Source organism: Arachis ipaensis, chromosome B8 (genome assembly GCF_059453495.1).
Source record: "Arachis ipaensis isolate K30076 ecotype BB chromosome B8, ASM5945349v1, whole genome shotgun sequence".
Classification (NCBI taxonomy): domain Eukaryota; kingdom Viridiplantae; phylum Streptophyta; class Magnoliopsida; order Fabales; family Fabaceae; genus Arachis; species Arachis ipaensis.
In genome coordinates, this window is record NC_142443.1 from 34882753 (window position 1) to 34898255 (window position 15503).

The 15503-nt window shown below is 26.4% G+C and overlaps 1 protein-coding gene across 1 annotated transcript; it reads right to left on the minus strand.

Moving 5' to 3' along the window:
• Positions 1 to 10152: 10152 nt before the first annotated feature.
• LOC107610879 (putative WRKY transcription factor 62) lies at positions 10153 to 13474 on the minus strand. Its single transcript, XM_016312863.3, has 3 exons — positions 13176 to 13474; positions 11749 to 11853; positions 10153 to 10640 (listed from the first exon to the last, which is right to left on the minus strand). Exons 1-3 carry the CDS (start codon positions 13472 to 13474, stop codon positions 10253 to 10255), a joined length of 792 nt encoding a protein of 263 aa, XP_016168349.2. The 3' UTR covers positions 10153 to 10252.
• Positions 13475 to 15503: the final 2029 nt, after the last annotated feature.

The following is a 15503-nucleotide window of genomic DNA, read 5'->3' on the forward strand; positions in this document are numbered from 1 at the left end:
ACATTGCTTATAGTCCTTCTGGATGTTATGTACCTTGAAATTGAGCTTTTGTCACACATTATTATGATGTTGGCTAGACTTAAGATTTGTTTCTTTTTGTCTTATCAGTGGGTTGTTTTGTTCAATTCTAAGTGGATTTAATAATTTGTATGTGTGACTAATGTAAGAAAATATACACATATATCACATTACTAAAATATCTTATTAATTTGTTTAATTTTAAATGTTTTATAAACATAAATATTTGATTAGATCATAGGGTAAATATCTATAAGTTCTTATGAAAAATTTTAAATGTTTTATAAAAATATATCATTGGACTGTTGAGTGGCGTTCCTGGTTTGCTAGAATCTAATTATGGAAAATTTTCTATCTGTGAGAAAAGTTGGCATAAGATTACCACTAAAGACAAGGTTTATAACAAATATGTTAAGGTAAAAGTTTATATTCGGTTGAATTAAATATGCTTATTTGTTACAATTATTAACATATTGTATTATCTATGTAGCAAATTTTCTACTTTAATGAAGATAGTGAAGGAACTATCAAAAAAAATATTTTGAAAAGTATGGGGAAGTCCTAGAAGAATACAAGGTTGAGGTTGTATGATGCTTATTATGAGCCAACACTAATGACTGAACAAAATATTGAGAACCGTCAGCTAGAAATTGATCAAGAGCATTAGAGATGGTACCTTGACTATTGCGCCAAACCTGAGACACAGGTAATCTAGTATATTATTGGTACACAACAATACAATTTATGTTGCATTGAGTCTTTTTAAATCAATTTCTAATTGCCTTTTATCTCTGATGGACCAATAGGAGAAATGTAGAAAAAATGCTATAAATCGATCAAAACAACTATATACCCACACTGGCAGTTCGAAAAGCTTCGCACGGTGGAGGGAAGAAGAGGTACTTTAATTTTTTATTCAGTTTTTGGACTATCTTTATGTCTACGTTTTCCTTAATTGTGTGGAATACGACAATGGCATAAATGTTGTTGTTACAGTCGAAACAACAAGGAAGGAGAGTCGGTAGAGGAGAGTTATGGATCACAGTGCACAAAAAAAAGATGGCTCTTATATCAATGATGAAGCAAGAGCAATTGGTGTAAGTACTACTTATTATAATTGATCTTCCAAATTATGATCTCAAATGGGTTAATAGTTTTTACTTCTCCATATTTTATTTTGTTTTTTATTTCTTTACTAAATAGTTTACTTCATGAATTGGTTTGGTATTGGGTTGAAAACAGCTATAAAATATTCAAAGATGAATTTCTATTAATCCTAATTCATTTTTTATTCACCACAATTTCATCTCCTATGTCAAACTGGACCCAAAGATGTTTCTGCTGGCTGTCCACAAATTGTGTGAAATTCTGAGGCTACGATTTGAATTAGATTAAAGGAATTGATTTTCAAATTGACTTCAATAGCATTATACTAAAAAATCTTTTGCTACAAGTGGAATAAGGCTACAAAGCTTAAGGTTTAGATTCTTATCTATACATAGATAGTAAAAATATCCGTGTTTGTTTCTTTTCCATTTGATACTTCTTAGTTGTCTCTTCCTTGCATGCTGAGCTGCAATTTTAGTTTTAATTAAATTGAATGTATTTGAATCGGATCCATATTGTTGAAATGATGCACTATATTGGTCTATATTGGTGGTGAAAGACAAAGTAGCAATTTAAGAAGCATACACAATGACAATGAAGTTGCGTAATATAACAAAACTATAATGATAGATAAAACCAATTTTTTCATTCATTTTTGTGTGTTTTTACTGTGATGAACATGATGCAGTTAATCATCATGTTTGGCATGTTCTTGACATGAGATAGACTAATCAACAAATGCTTGTATTTGCTGATTTATGTCTGTAGGAAAGACTTAAGGAGATTGAGCAACTGGATGAGTCTTCTAGAGTGTTGTCTCAAAATGATTCCATTGCTCAAGTTCTCGGAAAAGAAAAACCAGGTAGAGTGCATGGTGTGGGTTCCGAACTGACTCCTAATCAACTCTTCGATCTGAATTTGCATCTGTCGGGCAACAAAGTCCAAGTAAAGGAGACCCAAAGGAAGCTGCTTAAACTATAGGCAGAGTTGGAAGCCGAGAAGTTGAAAAGGAAGGCGATGGAGGATGAAGCAGCATCAGAGAAGAAAAAGAGGAAGGCGATGGAGAGTGCTCTGATTTATCTATTTCAATAGCAGGGTGAGGAGCTGCCACTAGACATCGCTGCAGAGATGAGTTCAGTGGAATGATAGAGTGAAAAATAGTATATCAAGATTGGAGATGCTTTGGATTCAAGCAAACATTTTTTTGAATTAGACTATACAACTCTTTACAAAAGATTTGTTTTCTTGATATTTTCATAAATATATTATTTTTTTTTGCAGATAATTTTTTGGTTTTTGCCAATAGTTTAGATTCTAGGGTTGAAAATAATAACTCTTAAAAGAATTAAAAATCCAAAAAGCAAAAAAAATCTATAATATTTAAAAAAATGATGCGATTTAAAAAAAACCAAAATATTGCGTTTTTTTATTTTTTTTTAATTTAGCAGCGATTTTAAACCGCCAAAAAGTGTCTCAAAATTTGAAAAGTCTGTCCGAAATTGCAATATTTGTAACCGCCGGTAACTTTGCTCAAAACCCAGTTCCATATTGCGGTGGTTTTAAAACCACCGCAAAATATGCGCAAACTTAAAACTATTGAAGTAAGTACCGGCGATTTTAAAACCACTGGTAAACATGCTGAAAATCGTAGTACTCACATTTTGCGGCAGTTTTCTAACTGATTGTCGCGAATTACTGATTTAGCGGCGGTTATACTAGCAATTGTTGAAAATCGCCACCAAACCTAATCCCCACGCCCATAACGAGGGCGGTCTAGTGAGCCACCAACCTTTGATTTTGCAGCGGTAATGGCAATAAAAACCACCGCTATTCTCCGATTTTATTGTAATGAAAAATAATTGCCTTGTAAATAGGAATAGATCCAAAAATTTTAATATAAAAGAACCAAATTTTAGACAAATTTTTTAATTATTCTTGTTTATTATATAAAAATAATTTAGACATAATATGTGGATATTGAATTGGGTTATTTTTAAAAGGTTTATCAATATATAAAGAAAAATAATTTTATAAAATTTTTTTGTAGTTTTATTTTTACGTGACAGTTACATAAAAAAGACAACAATAATATCAGTATATTATAAAATTACAAAATTTTAATATTTTGTGATATGTTTAGTTAAGAAGTTATCACATATCTTATTAATTAAAATGAGTTTTTTTTTTAAATTTCGAAAATAAATCATAAATTATTAATTATCTGAAAGACAATATCTTTATAGAATACAAGATATAAATTTTAAAATAAAATGATATATGAAATAAGTTATGATGAAAAATTTAAGGAATTTTTTTGTTTAACAATATAAACTAAAAAATTGAGTATTTTTATAAAAAAATATCTAAAATATATAATATGATTACTAAAACATACCTGTAAAAGTTATTATTAATATTCTAGTTAATAATATAAATGTTAATTATTTTAATATTTTAATATTAATAAAAAAAACAATTTTTAAATGTAGAAATTAACTTGAAAAGTACAAATACTTAAATATATGATATTAAATTTGTTAAGTGAAAAATATTAGTAAACTAAATAATTAAAACATAAATCTATTACATAATAAAAAATAATACATATAAAATTATTAAATTACATAATATTTTTTATTTCTTTAAATATATATATATATATATATATATATATATATATATATCTTTAAAGTTCTAGAGGGTCAGTCCCTCTTATATCTCTGTCCCTAGCTACTTATAAATATTAGGGTTAAGTACGATTTTGCTCTCTAAGATTTAGGTTAAAAAAATTATTTGTCCCCAATTTTTTTGTACATTCAAATTCGTTTATAAGATTCAACTTAGTTTTAAAATTGTTCTTCGAACAATTATATCCTCAGTGTCATCATCTCCATCCCTCCTTCAGAAGAGAAAGAAGCAGAGACTCAGAGAGAGAAGCAAAAACTCAGAGAAGGAAAAAAAAAAAGCATCGTCGTCGCCCTCGTTGCACCTCACCCTCGCCTCGCCGCACCTCGCCCTTGCCCTCGCAGCACCACGACTCGTGCCCTTGCTTTGCCGCAACGCGCTTGGCCCTCGCCCTTGCCTCGTGTTCCTCGTTGTCGTCGGGGAGGTGGTGGCGGTAGTCGTGTTTCTCGCGTTTCCAGCATCACCGCCACATGTCCTCCCTTCTCCTTCTCTCCGCCGTCTAGACTCTTGTAGAACATGGGTGAGCTAACGGAGAAATCCTAATTCCCTAATTCCCTTTTCTCCCTTCCCCTTTGTCAGAAACTCTAATTTTCGAATATGGATTGTTGTTGCTTTCTTTGATTCTTTGGTTTTAGTAAGAATTTGGAGGAAAAATAAGATGTTTGTTATTTTTGTTAATGTCTAATTTTTTTGTTAATGTTTGTTTTAACAATGATGATGATGATTTTTTTGTTTTTTGTTAACGATGATGATTTTAGTGATGAATTGCTATTTTGGTTTTGATTTATTTGAAGTTGTTGTTGAAGGTTATCTTGTTGAATTTATAAACAGTAGATGATAAAATGATAGTGAGTGAGGTTATGCAAATGGTGACGAAGTGATAGTAGGTGAGGGTGGTGGTGATGAGAAGAAATATGATATATTTTTGTCATTTAAAAAATTAATCTGTCCAAAAGAATAATATAAAAAATTATGTTAAATTTTATAGACAATTTTGTATTAAAAAGATTAAAGACAACAAATATTTTCAACCTAAACTATAAGACAAAAAACGTATTGAACTCTAAATATTATATCCAAAACTCCTATCATTCTTATTCTAATATTTCCAATATCTCAAACTTAAATTGAACAAATAACTAGTTAAAATAGAGTTGTTATTTATCCGAATATAACTATTAGACGACTAACTGTGATGGTGATTGATTTGAATAAAATAATCTCTTCATATTCAACTCCATCGAGTTTTATTTGCAATAAGACTAGTTGTAGGGGAGAACAAAATTGATGACATAATAATTCATTTTTTAGATGATTCTTTTACTATTTATGATTCTAAAAACTGGATTGAAATGGTGGATTTGAACGAGTTAATCAAGAATTAATCTTTTAAGTAGTCTAATTTACTCAAACAAAGAGTTGAAAAAAATCGATTAAATTAAAAAACCGGTAAAATTAATAAACAATTGAATCAATCTAATTTTTTATTAGAAAAATTAATTAAAAATTTAATTAATAATTTTATATATATTTTATTATATATGATTCTATTCGACTGAACCTTTTAAATTTTTTATTTTTTCAGTTCAATAACCTACTCATATTTTAAAATAGTTTAATTACTATATTAATTTTTATAATTTCATCAAATTTTTAAGTATTAAATTTTTATATTTTTTTTTTTAATTAGGTTCGATTCTTATACTATTTTTAGTCTTATAATTAAGTCATTTTCATGTCAAAAATATTAAAATTAATAGAATAATTCTTCGCAAATTGAAGATATTTATAATTAAAAATTTAATTAGATATTTGATTGCACATATTTTAAAAAAATATTCTGTTAATTTTAAAATTTTTAATATAAAATGATCTAATTACAAAATTAAAATTTAAAAATAATATAATATAAAAATCTAATTAAAACAAATATAAAAATCTAATTAAAAATTTAGTAAAATTATAAAAAACAATAAACTAACTAAACCTTTCAAAATCTTGTTAATAATTACTAAAATTGAAAATTAAATTATTTAATTATTTATTTTATTTAAATATATCTTTTTTAAATTTGAAATCTCGAGAGTCGAGACAGGTGCAAATGCGATAGTCCATAAAGTAAGTTTTGCGGGCTCCAACGACGGATCTACAAAGAATATGCTTCGAGTGACGTCATGATGCTTACGTAGGGTGCCTCAATATGTGACGAGAGCTACCTCTATCCATAATTAATTAATCAGGTTTTTCCAAATGTATTATGTTGTTATCCGCAAAATAAAAAAGGGTTGCGCTGTATTACAATAACATTGTTAACGAGACAACTGGCACCCTAGGGCTATCACTATGCCTAATTGCCTATGATCAGTTAATTATTAATTAAAGAGGCTGCTTTATTTATTGGATATAGAATTAACTTAAAAAAAAGCATCACATCAAAAGAATAAGTAACGACTAGTCGAATATAAAACTGTGAAAGAATTAAACCATTTAAATTATGATTTTTTTATTTAAATAGAAAAATTCATTCATTTCTAATTTGTGCAAAGAGTAAAGCATTTATATTTTAATGTATTATTAGCTGATTTTGCAAGTATTGCTATAAAATTACAAAAATATTATATATATAAAAGTTAGTAATTAAATTAGTCATTATATATCAATACATATTTTATATATGAATTGATTCACACATTTTTCAACTAATCAATTACTAAAATAATCAAATTTATTATGGTAAAATAATTAAATAAATAATTAATTTATTTATAGTTGTATAATATAATTTTTTTTATAAGATATTAGATATATCTTATTTCTATATGCATCGGCTAATAATCACATAATAATCTTAAAACATAAATATTAATAAATCTTTTTTATTTGTATTTAAATAAAATATTAAAAATAAAACTAATAAAAGTAACAATTTAAATTTTGTTTTAGTTTAAATTCCTGAAAAACAAAAGTGTTTTTTTATAGCCTTTTAAATTCTAAACGGCGATTAATAATTTATTAAAATTCGCTAAAAATAATCATTTTATTCGTTAAAAACTAAAGAATTAATATTAAAATTTTGATATTAAAAAATTTAATGTAATGTTTATAGCCATATATATTAATTACGAGAATAAAATTTTTATATAAGAATATAAAAATATATTTATAACTATTGTATTGATTTAAATTGTTAAGATTAAACTACTATTTACATTCAAATCACATGAGTAATATTTATGTAATTTGTTGTACTACTCACTCGTAACTTCCAATCTACTATCAATTCACCGCAATATTTTAGATTAATCTATATTGGTTCATTGCTTTTATTATGTTGTTTCTAGCATATCATACTATATTTTGTTTTCAATATCGGTGATCTTTCGATTAAAAAGAAAGACTTATTCTATTGATGTAAGGCTGAGGAGGATAGATATATAAAAATTTAGGAAAATGATATTTGTATAATAAAATTTCGTTTTTATTCCGTCTTTAAATTTAATATTTTATTATTTTAATTTTTTAATTAATTATATTTTCTACTTTTAAGAAATTATTCTTATTTTTAATATTTATTACCGTAAAATTTGTAACCACTCGCAATATATTGATTTTTTGTAAACTAACCATAAAACTTTCAACAATTTTTCGTGTACTAATTTTTAAAAAAACAGTAAAGTTTTTAAAATTAATTAAACTAACTTTAATTTTTTTTAATTCAAAACTCATGTAAAAAATATATCTAAATTAAATAAATAACATAAACACATTCAAAATTATGTATTAACACATCTAAATTATTGTCATTATAGTTCTAAATTATTATATATTGAACACAGACAAAATTAAACTCAAATACACATCCAAAATTGTAAGAATGCACTCTAAATATTTTATCAACACATCCAAAACTCATGTAAAAAAATTTATATATGTACATAAGAACATAATAAACAACATAAACACATCTAAAATTATAAGAATGCACTCTAAATATTTTATCAACACATCCAAAACTCATGTAAAAAAACTTATATATATACAGAATAATAAAAAAAAAGCAATGGTATCAGAGAATGCGCAAAGAAAAACTCTATGAGCAGAAATCCATCCAAACTTTAGGTACGTTTTCGCCGCGATTGAACGGCGACGCTGATGCGGACAAACGGCGACGAGGAAGAAGAAGACATATTAAAGACGCGAGAAAATAATCAAAATATAACTCAATGATAGTTATGAGGCAAGAACTTATTGAGTGCACAATAAAGTTGAGTTGCTATAGTGTGTATATATTTTAACAAATTATATTATTCCTTTTTAATGCAACACAAAGAATTAGATAAAAATAGATCACCAGAAAAAAGATGGAAGAATTATATTTTGTGACTAGAAAAAACAAGGTAGCAATCATATATACGGTGGGAAATTCATTGGAGAAAGAAATATTCAGAAAAAAGTACGTTTCTGATAATTATGATGTGCGGTGAATATGACTGTTCTGTTTCCTTCAGGATTTTGTATGGTATTAATTAATAATTAGATGGTTTAAGATTTATTTTAGAATTTTAAAATTAAAATTTTGAATTTTAACTAATTTGATTTTTGGATGCGTATTTAAATTGTAATATATTAATAATTAAATATATTAAATCTGAAACAGAAATTTAAAATTAAAATTTAAAATTTAAATTTCAATTTATTTAGTTTGTATTTTGAATGTATATTTAATTTTAAAAGACACTAAATCTATTTATAATTTTTAGATGTGTTTGTTTACTTTTTTTTAATTATTGTAATAAAAAATTGAATATTGTACAACTTTTAAAGGATACCTAGTTGAACTGAAAAATTTATGATTTTTTTTATTAATTTAAATTTTTTAAAGAAGTTATTTTATAAAATATTTTTTGTATAGCTTTAAAGTTGAGAATTTTATTTTTTATTGACTCTAAAAAGAATTTAGTATAAAACAAATAAAAAAAAGGAAAAGTCTAGTGAGCCAGCAACTTTATTAAATTTTGGCTAGTATGTAACCAGCAAAAGAAAAGTGAGTAATCTCACACCATTGGATGAAATCTCACACCATTAAAATCATCATTGATAGCTATTTAATAGCTACAAATCACAAAAATTGCTGCTCCCTAGCACTCCTCTAGAAAAAATCTCAAAAAACTTTGAGATAAAACCAATATTAAAAACATAACTATTTATGTGTTATGGGTATTATGATACACTACAAAAAAAACGTTTAATACTGTTAAATTTATTGTCGAACATTAGCGGCAATTTTATTATTGAATTTTTTGACGAATCTGCCATTAAATTCATCATGTCAAAATATTATCAAAAGATTTATCTTTTCGATGGTGAATTTACCAATAATAATTAGAGAGAAAATAGAGAACAAAAACGCAAAATTTAGCATTGAATGCATTGACAAATTCAATTAATGAACGTTGCATTTTGATAACTCCCATTATATTACCGTCAAATTTATCCACCAATAAATTCAATGATAAGTTTGTCCTAAAATTAAAACACATTCTTTTTCCCTACATTTTCAAACTATCCTCTCTCTCTCTTTCTCTTTCAAATCACCTCCGACAGCCTTCTCCGCCAGTGTCAACTACCATTAACATTCTCCAAAGATTGCGTGAACTAGGCTGAAATCTCTTATGTTGTGTGGTTTGCTATCATCACTGTTCGTTAGACTTGTCTCTTTTCTCCTTATAAATATGTTGTTCTCTTTCTTTTTTAAGAGATTAATTTGATGATTTGTATTTTTAATATTGTAAATTAATAAATATATATGTCGTACTTTTATATATACTATTAAATGCTATGAATTTGGTTCTTTATAATTTAAGCATGTAGTAGAGGTAATGATTTTGATGAGTTAGCAGTTAATTAAATTGAGAAAATGTATGGAGAGTTATTAAGTGAAAAATAATCTTCAATATTATTGTTTATGAGATGTTGCAAATTGCATTAATGTAATCGTTATAAAATTATTTTTTTTAAAAATTTAAGCTAATGAAAAAATTTTTTTTATATCTCTAACCGTTAGAATAAGTAATAATTGTATGTATTCTAAAAATTTTAATTTTTTAGTATAAATTATATAAGTAATGTTTGACCAAAACCCTTGAATTCAAATTTATATAATTTTCTTTTCTTTTAAATTATATTATTTAAATTTAAAATTAGTAGCAAATATGGATTACGAATTTGCGATATCTAAATCACTATATTGATCCAACATAAATTATATCAAACTTTTGTACAAATTAAATTCAAATATAACTTCTCTCTCCTTAAATGGGAAGTCAATACATACCCCTTCATCACTGGAAAATTGATTTCACTGAGTAGGAGGCTTATTAAGACAATATAAACTTATCATATCAAAATCCAAATGATTACTTAATTAAGACACAAGATGCCTCTAATAATTGAAATAAAGTTCATAATCACTTAAGAGATCGTAGTCATTTGATGAGGAAGATTGGTTGTGGTCAATACGGTCATTAGAAACCACTACTTCCATGGGCTCTTGTTTTGTTGATGACGAAGGAAAAGGTTGTGCTTCTTGTTTGGTTATTACTGGAAGGGTATTATTGGTATTGTGATCACTACTAAAGGATAGTAACATAGAAGATTCAAAAGAAGAAGCAGGTTCTAGTCTTGTGTGTGGGTAAGTGATGAGAGAGCATTTGCAAGTGTGATGGCCATAATAGGTTGTACGGTATAATGGAGGATCCTCTTGGATTCTCTGAACATGTTTGATGGCTTTGCAATCTTTTTCATTCTTGTAGCTGCACTTGTAGTAGCTCCTGCACACATTCTTTTTCAAGTTGTAGAAAGATGTATGGATGCAAAATTTGATTTGGTGGGTATGATTTTTAAAATTACACTTATGAATTTAAATTTTTTAAAATAAAAAAATGGTAAAATCATAAATTAAAAAATTAATTATTATTAAATTTATAATTTTTATCATAATTAATTTTATTATCTTAATTTAAGAATAATTAATTTCTTATTTTATTATTTTATTAATTTTTTTATTTTAAAGGAGTTTGATCGTGTCGTTATAATTGTAATACTTTTGTGGCATTATAGTACTGCCATATATTTATATGACAATAAAAAAGTGTAGTAAGTTAATATTAAATAAGTTAATTAATTTAAAAATTAACTAACAATTAAAAAATAAGAAAGAAACATTCTAAACTAAAAATAAATAAATATTTAAAATTCAAGTTTAAAACAAATTGGAAGTGAATTAAAATAAAGCCAATTAAGAATTTAAAATTTATGATTTAAATCGAGTTAAAAAGCAACAACATATAGCAACTGACAACAACAAGAAGGTGACAATCAGCAGCTGCGGGTGATAGATGGCTGGTGGTGAAAAATGAAATTGTAGTTTTGAGAAAAAAAATAAGATAAATAAATAAAAAAGACAAAAGAATAATTTCAAAAATTAAACGTTGAGTGAGCACACTTGTAGCTCAATAATTAGTTATTAACTGAAATTGGCCCATTTTTTTTATTAGCTTTCTACTGAGACTATATAGTAACTTTTTTTTTTGGGGTAATGAATATATAGAATATAGTAACTATTGAAATCGCAAATGACGCAAAACATACTTACAGCGACGAATACAATTGTGATTAAAAATCATGTGGTTGAATAATTTATTAATTTAAAATCTTAAAAAAATTCAATAATTTTTATTAATATTAATTAATATTTTATATTAATATTTTAATTTTATATTATTATATAAAATTTAAAAATTAAAATTAAAATTTTAGTATAAAATATCTTTTTTTAATCATATAACATTATTCATAATAATTTTTTGATATAATATCAAAATTTAAAATTTAAAATTGGATTCTTCTTTATTTCTAAAAAAAAAAAAGAAAGAATACCTGAGGTAATTGGAATTGATGGTCTTCTTCTGTCCGTACTTTCTCCATGCATGGCCATCCTCACACAGAATTGAGCTGTCAGTCTGCCAGCTTGGTGCAACTGATCTTCACTTGACAAAAATTCCAATTAATTATTAATTAGAAAACCCTTAATTTCTTTTATAATTATATGTACTTTCAATTTCAAAACCAAAACCAAAACCCAAATAACAATATTACAATTGGTGTACAATAATTGGTTCCTCGATTAGTGTTTGTGGGATTGAAATATCTGAAACGGAGAACTTGGAATCAACAATAGTGATGATAAATTTAACCCAGCAATGAATTAATCCGAAACCATAATATAAGAAATTGCATATTTTCCAATGAAATATAACATTTATTCTTAATAAGTGACATCCTAACTTGTTATTCAGGTTAAATTATGCCAATAATAGGTATATATATTGCTAGCAATTAAGTCAGCAAACGAGACTTAACTCAGCAAAAGCATTAATCCCTTTCTGCAACATATGTAGGGAAATGCTGCAATAAATGCATACCTGCAACATAGAAACTATGATATATTGTTGATACCCAATATTTTATCTTTGCAACTAGTTTGGTGACAATCATGATTTACTGTTATTAAGATCCAATTATATCATCAGTAGCATTTGATATCACTGATATATCACGAATATGTTGCAGTAATTTTGAATTATTATTGCTGCTACATATAACAGTAATGATTGTTATGATAGTCGTAAATGAGATCAGTCTAAAATGGTAGTAATTCTAAAAGGTAGTTGTTAGACTATCATCATTTTATTTGACAGACATATAATTATTTTATCTGTTAGACTATAAATAGTAAAATTCATGTAAAATTTACATAAGTCGAAAAAAAAAATTTACACGAAAGAATATGTAAATAAAATATATAATAATTCACGTAAGTTTTTTATAGGTTTAAGTTTTTTTTTTTTTTTTTTTTTCAGAACTAATTTATAACAATTAGATCACTAAAATTGCCTTTAGAAAAAAGAAAAAAGAAAAGAAGAAACTTCTCATCTAGAAATGGAGTTTTTGGTAACAATGGAGACTTAGAGGCAGGAAATAATCAATTTTCATGAAATGGACAAATTGGTCTCTAGTTTAACCTAGAAAATGAAATTCGGACTGTAATTTAGGATGATTGGATCCTTAATTACTGACCAGATAGAATGGATATATAGTAGACTCTAGACTTGCTTTTCAGTGGAGGATTAATTAGAAATCTTCAGTGACTAAGTGTCTATCTATTCCCTACACAAGATTTGACTTAAAATGTGTTCCTAACATCAATATAATCAAACCCACAAATTAAAACACACAGAATAATCATATAGCTAGCTAGCTAGCTAGATCTAGAAAAGTATCATGTATGAATATATGATTCTTACTTTCTCTTGTGGCACCCTTTTTGACTTTTATTGCTGGAACTACTCTTCTTCTTCTTGTTGTTGCTGTTGCAACTACTTTCTCTTGTGTCTTCATTGTTCAATAGCAAGAGTGTGTTTGTGAATGATCTGAGAACTTTGCGCACAGCATCTTCAGCATAAGGCATCACCGTTGACTTTTCAATTTCTTCTTCATTTCTACTATCAACAACAACTTGAAGTAACTGGTTTGCCATGTCACGCCCTCTCATTATTTCTTGCTCCATCATTTTTGCCTTTGAAACCTCATTATTGTTCTCCATTCTAGTTCTTTCCCAAAACGTTTACTTGGGTGAAGGAAGCATATAATTAGGTTAGTACTTTTCATTGTTTTTTTTTTTATCTTAAAAAATGTTTGGAGGCTATAATTTGAAAATCATAAGTAATAATAATTTTTTCTGTTTTCTTTTTGTTTATATTCATTAATTTATACCGAAATAAAGATATAATATTAAATATAATAAATACATCATTATAATTATTACTGATTTTTCACAGTATTTTTTCAATTCGACAAGTTAACGATTAATTTATTGTGGTACTAAAAATTCTATTTAAAGATTTGTTGCTGATTAAAAGGTTGTTGCATGCACAAGAAAAAATTCAAATTTGTGTGAATTTATGAGCTAACCACGCGTTATTTAGCGTTATTTATTATCTTAAATAGATCCATGTTATTCTTCGGCAAGGCTACTAGCAAACTACATAAAATTAAATTATCGTTTATATTCAGAAAATTATAAAAGATTCCCTCTCATTGTTGGATAGGTCAATGGTTTTAAACTGTAGAGTTGCAAAAATTTTGCAACAAAATATAACGTATAATAATTCAGGATTCAAGATTAAAGACTTTAAATCAATGAATGCATGATGCAATCATTTATTTTGAAAGTTTAAGTTATAATAATTTATAGATTAATTTTTTTAATAAGGACTGATATAAATTAATTTATATATAAATTATATTATCTTAATTTAAGAGTGATTAATTTTTTATTTTAGAGAATTTTGATCTAAACAGAAATTATTAGGAACTAATAATTTAAGATATTGTTTTAAATGAATATAATCAAATTGCAGTATAAAATTTTAAATTTATAGTGGAATACAAGAAAATAAAATATTAAAGATATATTTGAATCCATTTTTATTTGCAAGCTGCAAATAATGCTCAGCAAAATTTGGAGGCCACTATAGCAAAATATTAATCAAGTGAAGAACACAAGAAGATCTGTCAAGTATCATTGTCTATTTGTCTTTCATTTTATTAAAATTTTAATGATATACCTGATATAGGGACAGATAGATGTATGTTGATGAATACTACTTATTAGTGATGTATTAGGTTTTTTCCTCGGAAACTATTAATAATTTAATAAGATAATATTATGTTATATATTGGTGAATTCTACCTAACTCCCTCTAAATCAATATGTAAATTATTTCTTATGACGTGACACATTTTAATTGGATATTTAATTTTAGTTTGAGTTAATTTAACCCAACAAGAGTTAATATCTTAACTAAAGTAGGAATATTTTATAATTAAATATTTTTATAAGATGAATGATTATATAATTTTTGTAAATATTAAAAAGGAAATTTATGTTTTTTACCAAATCAGTTTTAATTTGATTTGTTCCACCCTTCAATTGAAGAGCACTTCCCCTGTTGAGTGAAGAACGTTTCCTCCCTTTCATTGTTCCTTCATACTCAAATTTATTCCTGCTAAACTTCGCCGTCGTCGTCACTGTCACTGTCGAGAGAAGAAGCATCTGCTGCCCTTTCGCTCGGAACATATTTCTTCCTTTCATCATCCCTTAACGACTCGTTCAAGTACCGTCGCAATGGGTGGTGGTGTTGTTATCGCGGCTCTCGCTGCAACCTCCTTACTTTTGGAAATAGGTTTTGTTCTATCATTTTCTTTGCTTTATGTCCTTTAATTTTGTTCTGAATTGAGTTAATTGGAATTGAAATAGGTAATTAGAACAAGAGTAGCTCTAATTTTGATTAGAAACACCTTAGATGTTGTTGTGTTTTTTTTTTTTTCTGAACTTTTCATCTTATTATAGTTGCTGATGTTGTGTTATTGTTGGTGTTTTGTTTTGTTTTTAATTTATCTTCTTGTAATGCCTCTGTTTGCTGGTGTTCTTTTGTTACTTGCAATGGTCCTTTCACTTTTACTTTCATATGGAAGAGGATGGTTACTGATTTAGTTTTGGTGTATAATCTCCTAAAAGTATTTACTTAATTTGAATTATTTCTATTTTAATTAAGTGTTCAAGCAAACTG

Coding starts and splice junctions, on each gene's coding strand:
- LOC107610879 (XM_016312863.3), bottom strand. CDS start 13,474: ATGGAGAACAATAATGAGGTTTCAAAGGCAAAAATGATGGAGCAAGAA. Junction 11,854..13,175: donor AAAGGGTGCCACAAGAGAAA/GTAAGAATCATA, acceptor TGTCAAGTGAAG/ATCAGTTGCACCAAGCTGGC. Junction 10,641..11,748: donor ATCAATTCCAATTACCTCAG/GTATTCTTTCTT, acceptor GAATGTGTGCAG/GAGCTACTACAAGTGCAGCT.